This window comes from Apus apus, chromosome 4, assembly GCF_020740795.1.
Source record: "Apus apus isolate bApuApu2 chromosome 4, bApuApu2.pri.cur, whole genome shotgun sequence".
Lineage (NCBI taxonomy): Eukaryota > Metazoa > Chordata > Aves > Apodiformes > Apodidae > Apus > Apus apus.
The window spans coordinates 69,621,624-69,646,015 of NC_067285.1; the positions used below are offsets into that span (position 1 = coordinate 69,621,624).

The 24,392-nt window shown below is 40.1% G+C and overlaps 1 protein-coding gene and 1 long non-coding RNA gene across 3 annotated transcripts in view; one reads left to right on the forward strand and one right to left on the reverse strand.

The window, feature by feature from the left end:
• SH3D19 (SH3 domain containing 19) overlaps positions 1-13,827 on the reverse strand; it is an 83,135-nt gene extending 69,308 nt beyond the window's left edge. Inside the window, exon 1 of one of the 2 annotated variants that reach the window (XM_051616952.1) lies at positions 13,387-13,827. In XM_051616952.1, the coding sequence (XP_051472912.1) occupies positions 13,387-13,504 (118 nt within the window). In that variant the 5' untranslated portion in view covers positions 13,505-13,827. The remainder of the gene's footprint in view (positions 1-13,386) is intronic. The other variant, XM_051616953.1, reaches the window with a different exon arrangement.
• A 35-nt stretch (positions 13,828-13,862) lies between these two features.
• LOC127383683 (uncharacterized) lies at positions 13,863-24,039 on the forward strand. Its single transcript, XR_007889257.1, has 2 exons — positions 13,863-14,014; positions 15,793-24,039. It is a non-coding gene; the product is annotated as an uncharacterized LOC127383683 (long non-coding RNA).
• The last annotated feature ends 353 nt before the right edge of the window (positions 24,040-24,392 follow it).

The window sequence follows — 24,392 nt, forward strand, 5'->3', positions numbered from 1 at the left end:
CCCATAAAATCAAACATTTATTTATGTATTTCGGTATCGTAACAGCAGAGCCCCTTATCAGTTGTTTAAAAGGCAGAAGGCTCAAGGAGAGATTAATGAAAGGCTTGAAAGAAACTTTTCTCATTTAGTTTATGTATAGCTTTCCCTTTACTCCAAAAGACCACAAAACCAAGACACACAGGAAGTTTAGAATTCTAAAGACAGAGCGTTTTTATACTTGTTTTAAATTCTACAGTATGCTGTTGAATTCCAGAGCAGTACGTGTGTATGTGGGGAGATTATAACCACCCCAAATTAAATTACATTGGTTCTCAGTTTTAATATTAAGCAGTAACTGAGCCTTGTAAGAACAAAGCATTCCTCCAAGTTTTTATGCTTGGAGTAATTCTTTTTTTCCCCACTCTTAAGCAAGACTGCTACATGGCCTGGGGCGGCAAGGGATGCCAGCACATACCTCTGTGGTTGAGCATTTTACCTTGAAACCTACTGACCACTACAAAGCTTGTCATTATCCAAAGACCATATTCTTTAACTTGCTAAAGAGGTTAACAAACTATAGTCACTCTTAAAGCCTCTTCTGCACTTTTACAAATATTTAAGTGATAAAAGTAATTTACTGAACAAGCAAGGCCACATTTGTCAGTGCTACATGTGCTGCTGATTTGTTTTTGTGACTCTGAACCTCTACCCCCTCCATCTTCCTCCTATGTTACTCCTGCATTGCAACAGCAAATGTATATGTGCATCAGTGTGAATATATGCACCAGCAATGAGTGGGTGGGACTGATGCAGAAACAAGAGAGAAAGGAGACAGATTGTGTGAACTGTCAACGCTTCTCAAAAAGATCCACGTTGTAAGAACCCAGACAAAATTCAGCACTGGGATCCAGTCTTGTTCTTAGAACATGAATATATGAGCAAAATATATAAGCAATCAAATATACACAGCATATGCATATGTCACCACAGTTGTACCTACTACCACCCTTGTTTAAGAAGGCAATTTAGGACACAGTCATTTCTAAAGCTGAAAGTACAAGTGAAAGATGGAAGTACATCTTCATATGAGACATCCCAGGTGATCAATGTAATTCTTAGATTATGTACTTCAGGTACAAACAGACGTAGGTATCTGCACCCCACCAGAAACAAGATAAACTCCACTACTTAATTTGAGACTTTCATGAGGAAAAAAACCAACTGATTCAACTTTTTGATAGACAAAACAGCTATACCCACAAAATACCTTCCTCTCTAGGCATTTCAGAAATGTTAGGTGTAAACTTCTGAAAAATATCTTTCTGATGTTGCTAGCATTGCCAGTAAAAGGAAATTATATTTCAAGATATCCTGATTTGAGCCAGGATGAAGCCAATTTTTTTTTAACTGATTGTTGTTTTTTTTTTCTTCAGGAAGATCAATTTTAAGTAGCACAGCAAATTTTCCTGCTAGTGAGCTGATAATGCCGGAATGTTTACATTACTGCTGAGAGACCAAGAACACTGCTCTGCTTACATTTCCAATACTAAAGGAGCAGAAGAGTCGTATCTGCAACCCTCCCATAGGGAGGAGCAGATTAGATGGACAGCAAAATCGGCCAGAGATATTCCATACCTACATATACAGGTAAGACTCTATATAAAGTCAGGGATCACAGAAGTCAAGTCCCTTCCTTTCTGCTTCTTTTTCTTCTTCCTTTCTATTCCATCCATGGCCAGCACCTGGGGAGGACTCCATCTATCCATCTCCTTTGATCCCTAGGTCCATTGATTCCTGACCCTCACAACTCTCAGCTCCTGTTTGCTCTGCTGCTCTCTCTGAAGCGCTCTGGGACATTTCGGAACTGCTCACAGCCAAGGAGAGTGCCCTGGGAGTTACTGGGGGCAGGGGGTGAGATAATAAGGGTTTTACACATTTCCACACATACTTGTATGTATTTGTAGATATTTTCTTTTATCATTAGTGTTTAATTAAAGCTGTCTAGTTTAGTTCTCCATCCAGGAAGTCTCCCTCCTAATTACCTCTCTCCTTTCCCTACCTGGGTGGCAGGGGATCAAAAGCATTATTGTTGCTGGTTTAATCATTGATTCTGAGTCAAACAGTGACACTAGAGCATGGTACTATCTTTTTCTTCCCAACTCAGAGATTCAGCATGACTGTAGAGGCTCTGCATACTCATCAGCTAGACAAAAGAGCTCGATCTTAAGAGTATGTCAGTCTGCCAGAAGGTGCTGATGCACAACATGCAATAAATGCAATACAGTAAGACATGTGAATAGACTCCTGGTTTCTACACTGTATTACAAGAGCATCTTAAAAATGTCCATTACATCGCATCAAGAACAAAATGTATTAAATTACTTTTTACCTCAGAGGTTTGCTTGTGGACCAACAGACCCAGCACGAAAAGAGCATCCAGCTCTGAACACCTGTGCATAGGTACACTTGCCTGTCGCTACGTGCCCATTACAAACAAATTAGGAGCACAGTCCATGCCTGGAGACCTCAGATACGCACAGAGAAATATTGCTGTTAAGTGACTAAGACAATCATGCTAAAAAGCTTTCCAAAAATAATATAAAAATAACAATTTTCTTAGTGTTTTCTACAGGGCATTCAGCTTGTTTGTTTTGGATTTTTTTCCTAAACTTGTGCATTCCTGGCCACAAGCAGAATAATTTGAGGTTATGACTGCAGGGGATATAATTTCCACCATTTAAGCAATTTCCTTTGACCTACACAGTATAAAACTGTGTGTTGCAGAAGCAGCCTTTGTTGTACATATTTCAGATAATCAACTTACAATTTTTGAGAAATCACATACTACCTGATTACTTTCAAAAGATTAAATCTCTATCTACTATGCTACACAGTAAGAATATTTACTCTTGAATGTAAAAAACACTTGGCAAACTTCACCCTTCCAATCTCCCCTGCCAACTCAAAAATTCTGTCCCACTGGGCAACTGAAACCCAAAGCAATGTTTTTACTATTGAGATGGCAAATCTCAACAACAAATGTCTTCAGTGTAATCTTACGCATTATGCACTTGGAAGTTATGTCTTATTTATTGTCCATGACACATGAATTCATAATGAAGTGCTGAATAGCAATATCAGCAGAATATATTCCCATTTCTGTATCACAAGAAAGTAATTCAGCTTTAAAATCACAAACAAGAAAAATCCTTTTTTGTTTTTTTCATACTGTGAAGTCAGTGACAGAAATAGAGATGACACTGCTTCTCATTTAGGAATTAGACATTAGGGTGAGTACAAGCAAGTGCACAGGTCTGTATTTTGGGAGAAATTTGGAGACCAGGGAGATTAAATGACACAGAGAGAAAGAAAATTACTTATTAAAATTAAATATTGTAACACACTCAACCATAAAAGAACAAAATCTCTAAAAATAGAAGAAATGTACCAGGGAAATAACAGTATTTCTTTCCCTTAAGATACCACTGAAATACTCAATATCTTGTTCTTGGAATATTTCGTGGTCCCTTGTCACTATTTATGATGAAAGAATCCCCAAATTGTTTACCCAATCCACATAAAGAAATCTTACAAGAGAACATTCTTAAGCTTAACGATTTTGTTGCAAGTACTGATTTTCTACAGAAGTGCACTTGAAGTTAGCCTATTAACAAAATATCTTCCTCCAGTGATATTGCTAATTCTTATCAACAGTCACAAAGAAATAAAAATTCTGGGACAGTGAATGTAACAATTGCTTCTCACATTTTCTGAAGTACCACATAATGGACTATTCCCAAAAAAGGTCTCTTGCATTTCCTCATAAAACAAAGATTACAAGATCTAGAAACACCATGAAAAGTATTGATTCAAAGGTGTAATAAAATGATTTGTTTAATAATGTTTGCATATACCAATAAATTACTGTAAACTGAGATAACTCTCATCCATTAGCTTTGAGCACATGCTTAAAAGTTGTGCAACTCTAAGCTAGCATTCCACAGAACAGGAAGCCCAGCAATCGTCTGTTCTTGAAACGTGTCATATTTTAATGCATTTTATGTGATAATGTAGACATTTTACTGGATGTGAGATGAGTTTATCCACTTCTAGTCCAAAGTAAGTGTTAAACATCTGCCAAATGCCCTTTAAGGTGCCTCAAACTCTTTAATTACTAGTGGAACACGTGTGTATAAATCTGCATACTTGTGCCCTTTGGTCCTTAAAAACCATCCTGTCCAGAAGTCACTATGCAGAGCTGGATTCCTTGCAGCATGATTCCATCTCTTGCAGAAGGCCCATCTGTGCAATACATTGGATCTCTCTGCAGCCATGTCTTTTGTATCAACCCCGTCCATGTGAAAATGAAGCTGTGAAGACTCATCTGACCAACACTAAATTAGGGTCTTAATTGGATCGTAGTTCTAAAATATGCCTTGTAAACAACCATGCATACTAGACGCACACACTGTTCATTCTTCATATATGGCCCTTGTACTTTAGACAAGAGCTGACTGCACCTACCTCTGCACTCCTGAGAAATTACACTATTTCGCAGAGCCTTCTCAGCTGTTTTTCCCAGTGTTCAGCAATTGTACTTCCTCCTCCTTCCAGCTTCTCAAAAAGAGCACAATAGAAAAAGCAGCTATCATAAAAAGTAATTTTTAGCTGCTTCTAGCCTTGACATCAGGCTACTGCATCTTGTTGTCAGTGCTCTAAATGCAAATTCCAGCCTTTCAGTTGCTACTCATGGTAACAGGAAGCTTTTTCCCTGCTGTTCAATGAGAGGCTCCAAAAACCATAAGGCAACTTAAAAATCACAAAGCAAAAGGATGGCAAAGCCATAAGCATCCAGAAACCCTGAAAAGAAAGGATCCTGTGTTTACTGCAGACAAACCCAGAGTTTGACACCCTGGCGATGCTACCAGAGGCTGTTCCAACCCTTCAGTACCTTGAAGAAAAATCTCTCCTCCCACGCACTCCCAGACTCTTCCCACTCTTGTGCACACACTAAAAAGTCCTACAAGAGCCTGTCAGAGGCATCCAACCTCTGTAAATACACTAATAAGTACCTCTACATTGCTACAGTGCCACGAGTGAAATACCATAATGACACACCTCAGGTAAATAGCTCCTGATAATGGCTCCCCCAACACCAGGCTAGTGGAGAGCAATGAGATACATGAAGCATGCCTATTGTCATGGCAGCAGCTACCATGCACTTCCCAGAGATTATACTGGTGATCTACAACAACCTCTGCACACCAGCATGGAAAACAGATTTTGTCATAATGAAGTTATGTCCATGAGCACTGGATACATCAGATCTGCAGCATCATCCCACCTCATCTTTCAGTGATACCTGTTCCATACTGGCAGGAACACTCTTCCAAGCACTGTCTTGGCCTGCTTAAATAGCGGACACGGTAGACTACAGTAGGTGTCCCACTCTCAGGAGCTCCATTCTCAGCTTCACCATTCCAAGTCTGGGGATCATTGGGTATTTCTTCAGACATACACAAGCTTATGATAAGTGACAAAGCTTACAACATTTGCCATCAAATAAACTGTGGCACCTGACAATGCCCTTTTCAAACTACTAGGTGGAAACAGAGATTTTTTCCAAAGCTTACTATGATCCCAAGTACCATGTTGCTATTACTTTTTGTACCCTAGATTTACAGTGCAGACAATCATAAAATGAATACAGCATGCTGATGGAGCAATTTGTTATGAGAAAGTTATCAAAATGCTGAGCTTGTTTCGAGGCATTTATGTCTTATCGCTGCAACAGGATGAGTCAACAGTATTTTAATAATGAATAACATCACAGTACACCATTCACTTAACATTGCTTGTGAATTATTTAACACAGATATGCACAACCTGAGTCAGTTTTCATGTGCAGATCTGTGATACTGAGTGCTCAGGGTTTAATGCAAGACAGAGTGTGTGATGAGTAGAAATGTATCACCTTAATAAAACGATTTATATTATTTTAGCTTACCTCTTACAAATAGAAGCAAAATGTTATAGTTGAAGAAAACCGATCAAATGGTTTCTTTTATGCATAGAGTATTCAGTCTAGAAGAATGGATCAGAAACCCCTTTGTAGGAAACACATTGCTTGAAAAATGGCCTAAGTTTTTAAGAGTGTAAATAATGGTGTTTAAAAGCATATTAAAAAAGCAAAATATAGATAAAAATTTATTATCATAATTCAAGAAATACTGAATACCCAGTAAAAATACCAAGCAGTATGTAAAAGGCAGCAACTGTTTTTTTTATAATTATATTTGTCTTCTTTACTACTATATAAGATTTGAAGATCAAAAGCATGGATTTAAAAAAGGAATTGAAATCATGAAAGATGAATCAAATGACATCTATTTAGCAGAGCCTTTCGTATGCAGCCTCTGAGAAGTTGCTAAGACATTGCTGCAGAGGGGAAGGAATCTCTCTTGGAAGCAAAAATTGAATCCTAGATGTTTCTTGCATACTTTCCTTAAGACATCTGTAGGCAAATGCAAGAAACAGGTTACCTGAGAAGATGAACCTTTTGTCTGATCCAACGTGATGTTCCCAAGGACATAAAAATTACAAAATTCTTGTTAGTAGTGCTACTTGTTAGTAGCACTTGAGAGCTACTAACATGGGTCTAAACGGCTGAGGCAGTACACCCTACTAGTCATAGGGGTGACAATGCCCATCATTTGAAATCTTCTGCATGTTCTGATCCAATCACTTTTTCTCCAATAGTCTGAACAAGCTGACTGAGGTGGCGACTCACACACTAAATAAATACAACACACTTCAAAAGCTTACGGGGAAAAAAAGCAAATAATATTAACAGAATATTAAAAAAGGAAATAAAATCAACAGGAAGATGTGTTACATTCAGTTTCTGCTATGGAGTGAAATTTTTCAGCCTTGCTTTCATCCAGCTCTTTAAGCTGGACCCAAATACCGCTACACACAGCCATGGAAAGCAGGCATAGATTTGGTTTGTAAAATATCATAGAATGGTTTGGGTGGGAAAAGACCTTAAAGATCATCTAGTTCCAACCCCCCTGCATGATCAGGGACACCACCCAGTAGATCATGTTGCTCAGAGCCCAAACCAACCCAAAGACACAAACTACAAACTCTTCCTGGTATTAGTGGACAATATTACATGGAGCAATGGTAAAAACTGTGGCTTGGGAGGTTCAGGTTGAATGAGAGGAAAAATTATTTCACCAGGAGGTAGTGCAGCACTATAGCAGGTCACCTTCAGAGGTGGTAAGTCCCTTTCCTTTGGGATACTTTTCAAGTCACAGTTTGATAAAGCCTTGGCTGGATGGATCTGTCCTTGGCAATAGTCCTGCTTCAAGCAGGAGGCTGGACAAGGTGATCCTAGAGCTCCTTTCCAGCCAATACTTCCATGGCCAAAAACACAATCATCTAAGTAAAGAAACCAAACTATGCTAAATGTAAGGCACTGTATTTAACTATAGATCATAAACATCAACAGAAGGAATTGATGTCAAATGGCTTTAAGTGCTATCAAAATAACATTTATTTTCATACTACACACAGTGTATGAGATACTTATTGAAACAACATACATAGAATAACATCAACCTTTAATGGAGAGAGTGTCAAAACTGTTTCTCTATTGTTTCCAGATTTTAAATCAAGGCTATATGGTCAAAAGTTAAATATTGAGAAATTCACTTCCAAATATTAAGTTTTCTCCATCTGTAAACAACAACCACTAAGGTAAAAGCTTCTTGCAATGAGGTTACGACTCACTCTGCCCTTTGCTGTCTGTCTCCATTCTTTATGCAACTACCCTGATTTATCCTTTGTTATCTTGACAGGAAATGATTGCTCGCAACACAGTTAACAGCATGGTCTTTGGGCAATAAAAACTCAATTGATTATTTTCTTTGGCTACAAACTTACAATTCCTTATGTAATTATACACTCTTGTGCCTTGCTTTGGCTATAACCTAAATGAAGAAATTCCATTTCATCACTTATTCATTATACTTATTATTATTATTTGTCCTTCTACAGTTTCCCTGGCTAGGGAATCACTCTGTTGACTATTAGAAGTTATTAATTTTCCTTCTAAAAACTCTTCATTTTTAGGAGGGTTGCTTCTTCAGAAGACACAACATTCTCTGTGGTTCAGTCTAAACTTCTGGGCAAGTAACAGCAAGCAGAATTTCCAAATATGTTGGTGAATTTCCACAATTAAGTTAGTATCTTGTATTTAGCTCAAGTAAAGTAAATGCAAAGACTATGAAGTTTAGTGGAAATGTGTGCAGTAACCTCAACAGGCTACAGAAAAGGCCTAATCAGATAATATTTTAAATAATTACAAGATATAACATATCACTGCCAGTCAAAGAGTATTACAGAAGAACATGTGCTCTTTGAATTTTAAGTTCTTTGCTGTGGTGGTGCCCAAAGCAATTACTAAAACTTAAGTCTTTGAGCCTGCATTGGGCCTACAAAAAGACTGAATCCCAGGAAAAAGAGGGAAGAGATGCCCAGCTGGCTATCAACTCTATTGCTTCTTGTACTTGTGTGCCAACTGAATAAATAAATAAATAAAGGCACCCAGACCTCCCCTTGCAACTCTTCTTTCAGTCCCCTTTTTAAGGACTTCTAGTGTACCTGTGGACAGACTAACAGATCACAGGCAGACCTTATGCATTTTTTCACGATAGTTGATCTGTCCTATTTGGCTTATTATTTTTTTCTTCACTGAATAGGAGACAATAAATGGCGATTCTCACTACGAACAAGCTGAACAACTTCCAAATCAGCACTGAAGGACAGAGGACCACAGATTAAAAAAAATTCAAGCTAAACAATGCTGACTTCTCTGCTGTAAGATACAGATTTTCTTTAATGCAAAATTTGGTTAAGATTTTAAGATGACAGCAATTAACTTGGAGCCACCTTTTTCCTAATCACACTTTTTCTCTGTTCCAGGGTCACTGGCACACCTTGGGAAGTACTAAGGTGAGGCTGCTCGTTCTATAATCCAGCGAACCCTAAAGGACATTATTACTTTATCAGTCTCAGACTTAAGAATTTAATGAAGTATCTCAGATGGTGTTACTTGTTACTTCTTAAGACCAAACACATATTTTGCATTAACATAGGAAAAACTGCTGAGCACTCTTCTTTCAAATTCTTAATTTACCTGTAAAAAGCCTGTCATGCTTACACTGTTCACTGAATTTTGTCAGACACACTACACAAATGTACCCCCATAACCTCTCAGCACGTTGAGCACTGAAATACAACCTTAATCTGTTATATTGGACACAGCTCATTGTTCTCAGCTTCTATAACAAGTCATCACCAGTTTGATGTGGGAGTTGTGGGAATGTAAAGAATTGATCCAATTCTGAATTAGATCTTGTTTTGGCAAAAAAAAAAACACCTTCAAAGCACTCTCACACACACAAAAAAACCTAAAACAATAAAAAATACATTATTTCATCCATAATCTAGAATTGCCCACTGAAGTTGAAAAAGTTCCAGAAAACATCTGAAATACTATGGAGAAACAGAGGAGGGTGAACAAAAAAAAACCAAGAAAAACAACAACAAACAAAACAACGGAGATGTTTCAGTCAGTACAGCAAGACTTGTGTGCAAAATTTACAGCCACTGTGTGGGAACAAATCACAGATAAGCATTTGTGATAAGTAAAAACAAGAGCAACATAAAATTAAGTCAAAGCCTTTCCTTGTATTATTGACCATCACTACTTTTAACCACACATTAAAGTACAAATCATAATAGCTCTTCATTATGAACTCAAATACATTTCATTATTGATGTTTATATTTGACAATTTTATTTTATTTTTAAGTAAGGAAACATCTGCCACATCCATAATGGGCTACTCTTTCTCAAGGAACACTGAACAGAATTCAAAGTGAAATAATACAGATACTGAATATCTGTATTATTATTATTCTCTGTTAAAAATTCATTGTGCACTTTAGATAACATCAGAATATTGAGATTCTCCCTCAGTCCTAATGTGGAGCAAGGACATGTAATTAATCAATGCAGTTCATAACTAAGGTTTGCTATATGCACTACAGACTTTCCTGCAAGCCCACTTATTTTACTCAGTAGTCACAGAATAAAAAGCTAGTCAAAATAAGAAAATACCAGATTGAGATACAAAGTTAGAGAGTCTGTAAGTTTACGGGGCAAGAGGATTTTAGTTTATGTCTTTGCTGCTATTGTTTGTTTGTTTGATTTTCCCCCCCACTTAATTAAAAACAAACTACATAAAAATACTAACATTCCAAACCAAAAAAATCCAGTAAAAATCCAGTGTTTTCTATTACTTCCTAGAACAATAATGTAGATGACAGAAATATGCAACAAGGGGATAGAAATTGATCACATTTTATTACTTGTTTATATTGCAGTAAAAGCACAAAGGTTTCCAGCAAAGCTGGTTTCCTTTCCCACAGCAGGTGACCAGATGATGTAGTTAGAGGAACTTTAATTCTTCTCAAGTTTTAAAGAATTTATTATAGTTCTTGTCCCTATCACTTAAAATAATCTATACATATATATATACAGAAAAAAATCAATCCGCATCTTCTCAGACAATAATTTCATTAGAAGAGTCTCAAATTGCTCTACTTAATATCTTCTCACAGGTTTTACAGAATACGCTAACTAAAAGCCTTTCTTGAACTCGGAGAAAATTATTCTATCATCATGACATGCAGTGGGGTAGAAACAGTCAGCTATATATGACTACTCCATGGACAAGGATAGTTTGGCCCATCTCATCTGCTCACACCTCCAAGCTTTCATTACCTACTTTAACACCAGCTCTGGTACTTCCCTAGCGCTTCAGCAGGTCCCTTCAGCTCATTAAATCAGAAAAAAGCCCCCAACTCAATCCAACGAAACCCCCTACTAACCAAATAACCCTCAAACCAACCAAATAAAAAACTGCACGTGAGCAGATCTCTAGCAGCTCTCAGACTGCAGTTTCACAGCAACCTAAACCAAAATAAAATCCCAGCTGGCACAGTCTCTTACCTCCCCCCGGCTGAATGTTCCTACTCATTCACTTGTGCCAGCTTCAACATTCATCAGAACCTGTACAAAACCATTCCAGCGAGCTGAATCAGCAAGCTCCCATCCACAGAAGAGAACAAGAAAAATAGCTCTCTGCTTGGCCAATGCACCAGAACAGGTTGGTGCAGGTTCCAGTGAGCAAAAAGGCTCCACGAGAGGCCTCAGCAACCACTAGTTAGGTCAGCCAGGCTGCCACCAAACCACAATTTCAGTGACTTCACTCACCAATGAGCTGGACAAGCAGCAGAGCTGACACGAGAGCGAGCAGAGGTGCACATCCATGAAAGAGACCACACCTCTAGCAGCAGCAAGCTGGTAGATTAAGTTTAGCTGGCTTCATCCTACCTTATCTGGCATAGCACAACTGTGACTACCTTCAAAGGAAGATACTGTTCCTTCATTCCATCGTCTCTTGTGTTCTGGTCCTCCAATAAAATGGTGCTAATTACATGTCTGAGTGTTTAGTAACTCAGAAGCACTTGCGAACTTTCACCTTTCAACTACCACTTTGCATACATGCCTTGTACGTGCAGGACAAAGGTGAGTAACAGCCCTTATGCACTTTGATGCATAAGGTGAACATACCAGAAATTTAAGCTGCTTGTATTCATAATTCGTTTAACTGACTGATGCTTAAATTGACAGTCTGCTAAGATAAAACTACATTTCTTAAACCCTGCAAAAATATCTAACAGGCTTACTTAACGCCTATTTATATTACTATTTTGGCAGTGTAACTGCATATTACACCTACAAAACCCCAAACCACTTATTTTTAATAGGTTTGTAAATGAAGGTATAAGAGAATTGTCAAGTAAGGGAAGAACAGCAAACTCTTCTACCTCGGGTGATACTCTTCATGGATGCCTAAAGGATCCTTTGATGGGAGTTTTTGTGTGGTTTTTCAGTGTAGTCTTGCAAACGGATGGAAAGCAGGTGAGACAGCTAAACTAGAACGCTATTCATTCACACATACTTTACATTAGTAAGGTAGCAGGGTGGTGTTCATTTCAAAGGGGTGTTGTCAGGACAAAATAATAGTAAAAATTTAAAAAGGACACAGGCCGTTTATTATTGATTAGTAGCATTGTGCAAAGACAAACTCTGGGAACAAACTTTGTTCCACAGGAATGCAGCAAAGGTATAATATATATCATATATACATATATAAAAACTGTAGAACCAATTATACGTTTTCTGCTAACAAAAATCTCCAAAAGAAACCATTTTACAAAGCAGGCATCGTAACTAGCAGTATGAACACTTAGGTATTGAAGGAAAGCCACAGAGGAACCAACACTTTTTTTTGTACCCTACCCTAGACATGGTAAAACCCTGCATACATGCCAAGCCACAATGGCTTCAATAGGCTCCTTCTAGTCCTGCACCTGCCCAGATATGCAGTGACATAACTAAGGTCACTAGAAGTCACAGGGCCTGCGTGTTGCAAGTTTTCCTCTGCAATCCCTCAAATTGCTGTGTTTTTGTCATCTATGAAGGGTCACTCAATTTCTTGTTGCTCATATGGATGCAAAACCACGTGAATTGTAGAAGTCAGCATATCGTTAAGGTTGTATCATAATTATTACAAATCAGAATATCTGGAATTTAGCTTTTAATGCACAGTGTGGCTGAGATTTTCCTTGGAAACACACTTAGGAAAACACTTCCTTCTGGGGGAGATTTTACATTAATAGAAAAAGAAATGCTGCATTCACACCTCAGTGACCACAGCAAGGTGATATACCCATTGCCCCTCAGTTAACAATGATGTCTGAATTTCACTACTTCAAATAAAAGCTTGTTGTGACCTCCAAGTCTCTCTATAAAGACGAATCAATCCGCTTGCTCCCAAGCTCCCATCTCCATGCCTTCACACACCGATTCTTGCCTGCTCTCCATACCTACACAGAAATGGTTACACGTGTGTATCCTTGATACCAAGATGTTCCACCATCTTGGTACCTTCAAGAAAAATCGGCATTTTACTTCCTGATACAGCACGTTGAGCGCCTGGACATGTCCCCGGTGGACGGCGTGTGTCCGTGTCAGCTCCGTGAGCTCGGAGAAGGCACCGGCCCGGGGCAGAGCCAGGAGGGCAGACCCCCGGGGAGCTCGGGCCAGCCCGGGGTAGCTCAGCTGCCCCCGAGCGGAGCTGGGGAGCAGCCGAGGGGACGGGGCACCCCGGGGCGGCACCTCCACCGCCGCCCGGCCCCGCACAGGAATTCAGGCCCGGGCTGCCCGCAGCAACACGAGGCCGCCCGCCCGCCCGCCCTCGCCCCTCACCTGCCGCCGAGCTCAGGGCGACCCGCCGGTGCCTCCTGCCGAGCTCCCGCAGCTCCTCCTCGTCCTCCTCCAGCCTCCAGGCTTCGGCCATCGGCGGCGGAGGGGCGGCTGGACGCATTCAAGCAGCGGGGGTCGCCATGTCCCGACCGGGGGCCTTCCCGCCCCCACCGGACGAGGCCGGCGCGTTCCCCCAGCGCGGCCGCTCGGCCCCCGCGCTTCCCGGGCCTGCCCCGCACCTGCGGCCCCTCCGCCCGCCCGCCCGCCCGGCGCCGGCCGTCAGCCCAGGCCGCTCCGCGCTCCGCCCGGCGGGGCGGGCGGGGACCGGGCGGCAGGCAGCGAGCGGGAGGACAGGCAGCAGCGAGCGGGAGGACAGGCAGCAGCGGCGGCCCCTCCTGCCCATCCGCGGCTCTCCGGCGTCAGCAGGAAACCCGGCGGCTGCCTGGCACGGCACAAAAGGGGGCGGAGGCTGGGGGAGGTACCTGGCTGCCGCCGCCGGGCACCGCGGCCGGCCCGGAGCCGGGGCCGGGCGGGCTCCGCGGGGGTCCCGGCCGGCGCCGGGCCAGGGGCGTGTGAAGCCGGGCAGCTCCGTGCTGAGGGGGAGACGAGGCTTCCTGCCCTGACGAGGAGGGTAAGGAGGTGAAAAGGGCGGGCCGAGAAGCCGGGAGCCCCAGGAGCAGCGAGGGGTGCGGGCGGGGCAGGGCAGGGCAGGGCGGGGCAGGGCAGGGCAGGTAGGGCAGGGCGGGGCAGGGCAGGCAGGTAGGGCAGGCGGGGCAGGGCAGGCGGGGCGGGGCAGGGGAGGGCAGGGCGGGGCAGGGGAGGGTAGGGCAGGCAGGGCAGAGCAAGGCGGGGCAGGGCAGGTAGGGCAGGGCAGGCAGGGCAGAGCAAGGCGGGGCAGGGCAGGGCAGGCAGGTAGGGCAGGCAGGGCAGGGGAGGGCGGGGCAGGGCAGGGCGGGGCAGGGCAGGCAGGTAGGGCAGGCGGGGCAGGGCAGGGCAGGCAGGCGGGGCAGGGGAGGGTAGGGCAGGCAGGGCGGGGCAGGGCAGGGCAGGGCAGGGCAGGGCAGCAGCCTGGCCCAGCAGAGCAAGGCCCATCGGCCCAGGGCCGAGGAGAGGCCCCGGCAGGTGTTCAAAGGGCAGCCGGCTCTACTCCGCGGCCAGGAGGATGTATTTCTTGGCGTGGGGTTTGTTAGGGTGGTTTAAACCACTTCGGGAGAAGTAATCTTACAGACCCACTTGAAACTGGTGAGGTAGGTGCTTCCAGCGCAGAAGTGATATGAAACATCTGGCCACGTTTCAAGTTGGACACTCAGAAGTCAGGTGTAGTTTTAGCTTGAATTGTTTGGTTTTGGTTTTGGTTTTTTTTTGTTTTTTTTTTTTTTCCTGGGCCTCAGTTGCCCATATCTGAGATTTAAATGATACTGCTCTTTCACGTCATATAGTTATTGTAAAACCAAGTCATAAATCTTTTAGTATATGACACCATATTAGGCACCACAAAGAAAAAGAAAAAGAAAAAAAGCATATAAGGAAGTTAAATTCAGCTTTAGAGCAGGTGAATAAGTGGAAGTAAATAAATAAAATGTGACCACAAGTTCGACCAGAAAGGTACAACAAAACATTGAGTAACCCTAATGTTGAGCAATATCTGTGCTGACTTACTAAGCACTGTCTACTCTGTACAGTGAATAAAATGGATTGTGCAGGTTGAAAAAAACGTATGCGATCCCAAAACTGAGAGATATCTCATAATGTGTGAACACAAATTATAATCTATGCATGTCTTAGTGTTTCAGAGCTTGACTATAAGATCATTATGTCTTAACAGAGGCCATTTTTAAACTGGAACATTTAGAGTGGTATAATAGTTACACTTTAGAAGGAAATAAAATTTAATGCTATAGAAGGACACAAGGCCAAGCATAAAACTGGATGTACAGCAGGACTATGTACCAGACAAATCAAACCTCCAGCTACAGATTTGTGTTCTTAAAAGCCTCATGCTTCAGATGACCTCTGCATGGGTGGATTGGAGAATCTCACCTCAACTCACAATTTCAATGCAAGATCAGCGTGCCTTGTATGTAATCAGGGGGTTGCATCTAGATGATCTTTATGGTCCCTTCCAACCCTAGGCATTCAATGATTCTGTGATGAACTGGATACAAAGTTCCTCAGGGGAGCACTGCTGCTGCAGATACACTGTATGTCTCTGCAGGAAAGCCTCACCCACAACGACAACAAAACTAAACACACACACACACACAAAAGTTCAATGCAGAAAGTATGAGGAAGAACAGCATGGTTCCATGGTGTACACAGCTGGTATGTGCATGTGTGTGTGAGAGAGAAAAGAATCTCATGTAAACCAAACAGTATGTGTTGTTTTTATTCTGGTTCGTCTCTCTGCAGGCAAAATTCAGCTCCTGATCTCTACTAACTACAAAGAGTGACAAGGACCATCCATATTCCACCTCCTAGATACCTCCTCTTAATACTATGTGTATCACTACTGCTGGCAGCTGAGGGGAGGAAAAGAAGCTTTCTAGAATGTAAAATGACCAAGAAAGGAAAAAAAAAGAAATATACCATAGAACATAATGCAAAGAGCCCAGAAAACTGAATGAAACCTGCTTGTGTTGCCGTTGATGAGATTAGCACAGAGGCTTCCAAGCATATAAAACTGAAAAACACATTAGAAGAGATCTTCAGCCTAAGAAAAATGTCCTGGACAGAGCAGTTCCAGCTTTGACTAAGAAAAACATTCTCCAAAATCTCAAATAATACCATATGGAAATATAATGAGTATTTAACATTAATAATCACCAAGAATTCATTCGTGTTCACAAGGAAAGTCCTACTTAAAAATGAAAGCACAATACCTAAATTATATAATGAAGTCTCCAAAGCAACCCCTTGGCCTTATACCAAGCTCTGCCAAAAGGAAATGCACTTGGGACACCGACTGAGTTTCACAGCTAGAGGAGCTGTTCAGGAAATGCCTGGAACTGATTGAAGATGGTGAATTTCACCAGAAAAGAAGAGGTCAAACTAAGACACAAATTTATATGTGGGTGAAAGATCCAGGTAGCAATGACCGACATACTATTGTAAACAGTACTGGAAACAGTTTCCAATCAATACTGCCAGAAACAAGTAAAAAATTCCCAGCATTTAAACAAAATTAAAATGCAAGGCAACACTGCATGAAATACTTGAATCATATCTCTGAAATATTTATTGCAAAAATGTTCAATAATGTGCACTGCCTCCAAAAGGAGGTTGCTTACCAATAGCTCAGATTCTTCAGGGTATGCTGTCTGCAGGTATACTGCCACTCCCAGTGTACAAATGCCACAAGCATTCAAGCTTGGAGATGTTTTTCACATTTTAAACTCCTGCAGAACAAGTGTATATAGGGTAATATTCAGGAATGTTGAAAACAGTTTGTTCACATACTCTTAATTTCTCTCAGTTGCAGAATTGGCCAATATGCAAGGACTCTTAAGGAAGCAGAGATGGAGGGTGGATGTTTAGAACTCCATTTCTTATAAGCAATTCCGTCTAGAGAATGGTTGATAGATGCTCTCATCCATACTCTGTGAGCTGTGCCTCACTTCTAGTTTATGGTGGCATTTTCAAGTGATAAACAGCTTTATAGTTTTCTGTCAAATGCAACAACACATCTCTGGCTTGATGCCTGATAAAGGTGTGGAAATAATGGAGGTACCTAGGAAGGAGGTAGTCTTTAACCAGTCTGCAGGAGATAGATGGGCCTCTGACAGAGTGCTCCTGAGCAGTAATGGCAGATCTACCTTAGCAGTCTTGGAACAGATCCTGACACAGCCCTTTATCTGGGGAAGCAGTTTCTAGGGGGAGGAGGGAGCTGTGCCTTCATGTCTTTAGACAAGCAACAAAACCAGCTGTTGAAATAATCAAAAGAGCCACAGTTGCTGGCTGGACTAATAATAGCCTAGGCCAGACAGAGAAATCTGTGATGATTTGGCTCAGATTGGAACACACACACAAAGGCTTCTGCTGGGTTGCTGGGTCCAGAGGAAGAAGGAAACAAAGAGGAGAGTGGGATGGAACGGGCCCAACCATTTCAAGTGCAGCAGGATTTAAAGCCATGTGGGAAATTCTTTCCCAAAAGTCAAGGAATGAAGGTCCTCTTTCGCTTTTCAGCAAATAAATGGGTAAAAATTATCCAATATAATTAAAAGAAGAAGAAAAGCACATTTAGAAGGAAGTTTCAAATGTTTTATTAAAAAGCAAAACAAAACAAACAGCAAAAAAAACCCAAAAAGCAGCAGAATACTTGCCGTAGTCTCAGGTAGTTGAGAGAAACACATCAGCATGTCGCATATGGGGCTCTAAAGCTCGTCATGAAGTACAATGAATTTGTGTCTTACAAGAAGGGTGAAGGAAAAGTAATTCCATTCTTGTACTTTTGTGAGAATCTCTGCTGTGTACATGTGCGTAGGAATAATAAGACTTTTGTATGCTTTTCCAAGAAAACAAACCTTACTGTCTCAAAAGTTTGTAATTTGCTTGTTAAAATCTGGAAATTTCTCACTGAAATTCTACTTTATCATATGCATATTTGCTGTAATATACATAGTTGGAATTTCACAATGGTAGTGAATAAGAAGGACACAACTAGGTAAATGGGTCTTTGTACTTACTCTCTGCTGAATGCATACAATTAGTAACCTTGGCAGTTACTATTTTTTAAGTATGTTGTTCTGATTTGCATTCCTGGAAATACCACTTTGTTTGGCCTTGCAAAAAGACACTGTTTTTCAACAAAAAATATCAGCTCTATAGAACTGCTTAATTGAAGTCGCCCGTGTAGCCTCAATGTCTATTCAGGTTCTGCAATGCAGCTGAAGCCTGCAATGAATGTATCAGTGTTTGGCTGAGATACAGGAGCCTCAGACCACAAAAGAATGCAGACAAAGGACTTTTTTTAAATGAAAAGGATGAAAAAGAGTGTTTTCAAAAGGGAAAATGTAGCCTTTGGACACGACAACATTATATTTGTTCTGAGTAAAAATAAAGGGAGTCTCATTCAATAGACGAATTACATTGGCAATATAGCTAGTATAGGAAACTGTCATTGCTGAGGGCCAAGATCTGATAATTTGATCTCCATTTGTGTTCAGCTGGTCAGATGGGTTTTAGCATAGTTGGGAGAGTGACATATCAGGAGCCTGCAGGCTTCCTGAAATGTGTCCAGCTAAGCATGGGTTCCCCTTGCATTGTTACAACTACTGGTGGCTCCCAGGGTATCAGTGTGATGACAGTCTAAAGGTAGGTGGGTTTATGATGAGTGAAGATGATTATAATAGAAGATTCTGTATTTCCTTGAATAAGGACCTTTCTCCATATTCCACCTCCTGAATACCTCCTCTTAATACTATGTATTTCACTATTGGTGGGGAGGAAATCACACAAAATTAGGGATTTTGAGCGTGCTCTCAAAAAAAATGAGAAGGATCTCTGCATGAAAGCAGAAAACCCTGTAATTTCAAAAGACCGAAAATTGGCAGTCAAATGGGGAAAACCTATTCAGATTCTTAAGGTTATGAGTTTTTATGTTAGTTTTACAAATAATTTTGTTACTTTTGCTGTTTCCCAACTTTTGTGGACTAAAAAGCACTCTTTCCATTCCTGTCCTGTTAACAAAGATCTCTGAACAGTATTTTTCTCCTTTATTAGTATTGTCACTCACAAGGTAATAAATACATCTGTTTTTACTGCCTTAATGATTAAAAAGAATATGGAAAAGATGCAGAAAAATGTGAGGAAATAAGGAAGGGAAAAGAGCTGGATTAGAGGTAAATACTTCCTAGAAAGAGAGATTATCAAGGACAAACTGATTTGTAGTTTGAGTCCTGAAGTATTTACATTTACTCTGTAACAACAGAGTTATCAGTGGAGAGTGAGCTGACAACAGCATGATGTAAGAAGTATTATCATATTGGACATGTGTGAGTCTAATACCTAAGAATACACAGTGCTATCCCTAGGACAAGACTCCAGCTTTTCTGTTGCAGTTTGCGCTTCAGTACAAAAAGCTGACAAGGAAAACACTTACGGAAGACAGCAGAGTCCTAAAGAATTTTCAGAAGGTAAAGGGGCCATAACTTTGTCCACTGCAGTAAATTAAAAATTTTCTCATAGTACTGAAAGTAGTTACAGATATGAGTAGCTCTCATTTTGTTTTCTTCCGTCCTTCTGCCATGAAATGCCTGTAAACTGCCTTTCACTGGAAATATATATGACATACAGATGGATAATCTACATAGTTCAATACAAAAATTTGCAGTCTTCTGGGTTTTTTTGAGGGCTTTATATTGGTTTTTGGTTAGTTCGTTGGTTGGCTTTTTACCATGGCACCACCTGTGAGCAGGTAGGCATTCTGCCTTTTTTTTGGTGCTGAACATTGAAACAGTTCATGCTTACCAGAAGAGTTCATAAAGGTCCATTAATATTCAGCAATAGGATAATTCTGCAATTATATTATTGTATGATAATTACTAATTTGTGAGTTCAGTGCTGAAAAGTTTAATACTAATGAGGTTGTAACAGTCTAGTTATATTCATGTGTGTTTACTAAATGGAAAAGCACTTTTCTATCGTGGGCATTTTTCAGAAAATCAAAATAGACTATTAGAAACCAAGTATTTTGAGCTTCCAACTTTAAAAAAATTATTTTGATCTGTTACAGGCATTTTCTTTCAGTCATACTTACAACAACACACAGCTTCTTAAAGTAATTTGCATTTTATAAAAGCTGAAGAATGGAAAAACAATTTAATAGCTTTGATCGAGTACTTGGCCAGGACCCTTGACAAATTTTGGATGACATCTGCTTGTTTCAAGCCAGCCAGCCAGCCATGATGCAAGATACAGGAGTGTTTCTCAGACATTTATTTTTCAATTTATCTGATAAGAAGGAAAGACATGCATACCTCAGTAGCAATTAAGGGGAAAAAAAAAAATCTATATAATGGTATCAGTCCCATCTTTTTCAATTTTATTCCACAACCTTTATCTTAATCACCAAATGTCAGTAGAGGAATAGATGATGACAAGCATCCTCATCATCAGGGCCTCCATACTGGCTTTAAGGAGGCTTAAGGCTTTAAATCAAGTAAGGGGTTTATGTATTTCACACTCATGGTTGCAAGAATCTATTTTGCTAGGCTTTTAGGGGTCCTGCACTCCAGTTATACAGACTTACTTAAACAACTGTAGTTTCTGAGCTGACAGCTCCCAAGTAACTAAGGAGATGCCTACACTATTTATACAGAAGAAAAACTGAGCTGCAGAACTGTTCTTTTTTTGCTGACTCCCAAACAAAGTTTAATGCTATTTATATGTTTCTACTACAAAGCAATTTGGTGTTTTTAGTGTCACTGGCCTCTTGCTAAACTCTTTGATGAGTTTTGTTAGCAGTATAGTTCAACAATGGAGGCCTTATGCTATTTTATTACTGCCTTATTACTTTGAATATACATATGCACACACATTCACTGGGTTCAGATTTTTTTTCAGCATTCACAGAGTGTAATCACAGGATTGTGACATTCAAAAGAAGATCCATGTGATTAAAAAAATACAAACTTAAAGTATATATGTGGTGGCACAACAGCAAGCACATTTCCTCTTTGTCAGTTACAAAAGTGAAAAACAAATGTCTACCAGATGCCTGGAGTTCACAGTGAGGTCTGGACCAATGAAGGTTAGCAGCAATTTTGGAAGATACTGTTGGCAAAATCCTGATCTGGATGGACAGTTTCTCACATAAAATCCACATTTTGCCTCTCAGCTTTGCACTAACCTGTTTCTGAGTGAGATCTCTACGCAATAATTCTCAGCTGGAAACTGAAGCAACTCAGATTTTTCCCTAATGCAGGATTCTTAAACCTTTTTGCACTTCCCTTACATCTTCTTTTCTGTAGCATTTTACATGGTTAGTCTCTCCTACTCTTTCCCAATGCATATATATTGTAACTCCTCTAGCCTGCCCCAAATCTCTGCCTTCCTCAGACTGAAGCTATTCATACTGTTTATTCTTCACTATGTTTATTCCTTCCCAAAGAAACTGCACTGTTCCTCACAGAGAAACAACCCATTCAGTTCAAATCTTACAGCTGCTTTTAGCAATTTCATTAACTCAAAGGAAATGCCACATTCTTCAAGGGGCTGCTGAACAGAAAGCGTTAGGAGTGTGGAAAACACGAAAGGCAGAGAAAAGCCTGCATAGAATTTCCTGGGGTTTTACACCATGGGAGGAGGTATGGGCTATTACTCCTCTTTCTGAAAAAGTCCTTGCTCCAATTTACATGGGGTTTTTTGGTTGTTTCTAAGGAGAGGAAGTAGCATCTAGGAATTACTAAGGTAAAAAGGATTCCAGACACACTCACCTGTTCTTTCTACACTCTTTCTGGTTGTTCCCATTGGCTAACTAAATTGTCTTTATGGTCAAAATCCCCTAAATGCTTATCTCAGGTTAACTTTATCAGCTCGGGAACTACTCACAGAGAAAAATCTTTTATATCTACTGTGAACTCTCTTCCTCCTGATGCTGTCTAAATGCCATAAGTTGTTCAAAGGATCTCTACAGTGTTCAATTCCCAATCAGTAAGAGTTCAATGGTCTGGAAAATAAGGAAGAGAGTGTCAGAATCAGTTTCTGGGATGCTTTCACAAAAGCTGTCTATTCAGCACTGTGCTGGAGCCAGGAACAACCTATCAGGCCTGAAGCAGCTCTCTCAGAGACAGCTTTATTCCACAAAATCTTCAGGGTTGTAAACACAGCCTTTATATTCTGAAAATCCACAGATGTTGTCATGCCCCGAATTTGTATCTGGACAATAATTTCAAGCTTCCTTCAAGTTGACAGAAAGCAAGTGAGAAGTTCTCATTTAACTGAAAATACAAACAAAACACAGTTTTTAATATAGATTTCAGATACAAAATTTACAATACACCCCTCTTTTGCCCAGATTGAAGCAGTGCATACAAAGGAGGTAAGATTGAGTTAGTCTCTACTCGGGGTTTCATCTGTGCAGTAACATATGGAATTTTCTACTGTTGATAGCTCTGGCATGCACAATTATTATTGCCAAAGCAATGATTTAAGACTGAGAAAGGAATGCAAAAATTTGCAAAAGAAGAATGTAAAATATGTAGATAAAATGGTGGTCCCATCTCACACAATTACAGAAAATACAGCTTTCTAAGGGGATTAATGTGGGTTTGTTTTCTAGTCCCAGGGCAAGACATTAGAAACGTTTATAGCAAAAGAGAAAACATATATTGAGAATTTCTGGAATAATTGTCCCTTGTTTTACTGTGGTGCTTGCGCTAGCTGAATGTTGATATACTGCTGCAGCACTAGGGCTCATCCTTCTTTGGATTAGCACGAAAGAAAATGCATTAGTTTGACACTTGTAGTAAATGAGCCTTGAGCTTTTTCTGTTTTATTCATGGCTGGTTAGGTGTGCAGGTCACATTCCAGCCTCATTAGTGAATGGTGGCAACTAAAGTCTGGTTATTAATTCTCCAGCTTGCAAGTTTTAGTAGCTGAAGGCCAATAATATTGAAATAACATTGGCTGAACCAGAGATTTCTGAGTCTAGCAGGACTTTTTGTTTCTTGATGAAAAATGTCTTGTTGAAAAAAAGTACCTGCTTAGTGCTAGACAGGTTTACATAAGCTGACATTACACCTGTTGTGTTAACAACTGGAAAAATTACACGCTTGAATGTTTCCATTCTGATTCTTCTTTTGGTATTTGATCAAGACTTCTGAACATTTACAGGCCCAATTTTTCTCTGGAAAGTTTGAAAACAGATTTACTGAAATAAAAGATTGAAATTACATTTCCTGTTCTCCCCACAACGTGAATTTTTGCCTTAGTTCAATGGTTCTTGCTAACTTAAAATACCAAAATATCTTTTATTTCCAGGATGTAATCTCCATCTTATGTACTCTGAAATACTTGAACATTCTGCATCTTCTACTAGCAGAAAAATCATATTAATTCTGCACCATTACAAGGTCAAAAAATTTCAGGGGATGATCACAAACTTTCATTATTTTCTTATGTATGACAAAAATTATATTCAAAGGGGACATGAAAGACAGTCATCATTGTTAAGATATTTCTAATGTGCTCATCATCAGACTACTCTGGAATGTTAATGAAATTAACTGATGCTTAATTCAATTAATACACTTGTTTCATCCTTCTAATTACAATAGCACAACTTTTGTTTGTATCACACATTTGCATGTCTTTGCATATACATGATTATTCCCATTTCTGTTATTAACACAGACACAATTTATAGAAGTAAGCCAAGATTGACTTTTGGCCCTTGTAATACAATTAAAGTCTAGAACTAGATAAAATAAAACATTATGTTGCATGAAAGGAAAGCATCTGTTCTCTCCTGTAATTACAACTAAAATGTAAAGATGATTTTGTATGCCAGTTTTCAGTCTCTTAATTATCTTGTGAATGCTATTAACACTTTTTTTTTTGTATCCTAAAATTTAACCTTCTCTTTTCAAAACTGCTGTAAAATTAGCATTGTGGCTTACCTTTCAATTTAAAATTAAATTCTTGGAAAATCCACTGAAATTAATCTCAGGCTATTCATGGTTACACATGCTGCTTTTCTTGTTCTTCTGACTGTACGCTGAACTGTTCAGCTGAAGGAATATGGAAATGTCAGCATGCTTATTGCCTACAAATAAAGAACAGGCATGTAGAGTGAGTGGTGTCAAGAGGAGGACAACAAATCATGTCCACATATAGCCCTACATTTCTTGTGTATATCCCGCATACAGCTCTACCCAATAGTGACATGTCATTTCTGCAGTGTAATCCAAATCATGTTCAAAGAATGGACAATTTTTATTACCATTCATCCTTGTCAGGATCACTTGAACAGTGTATGTAACCAAACTCTTCAAGAGGCAATTTTTTCCTGT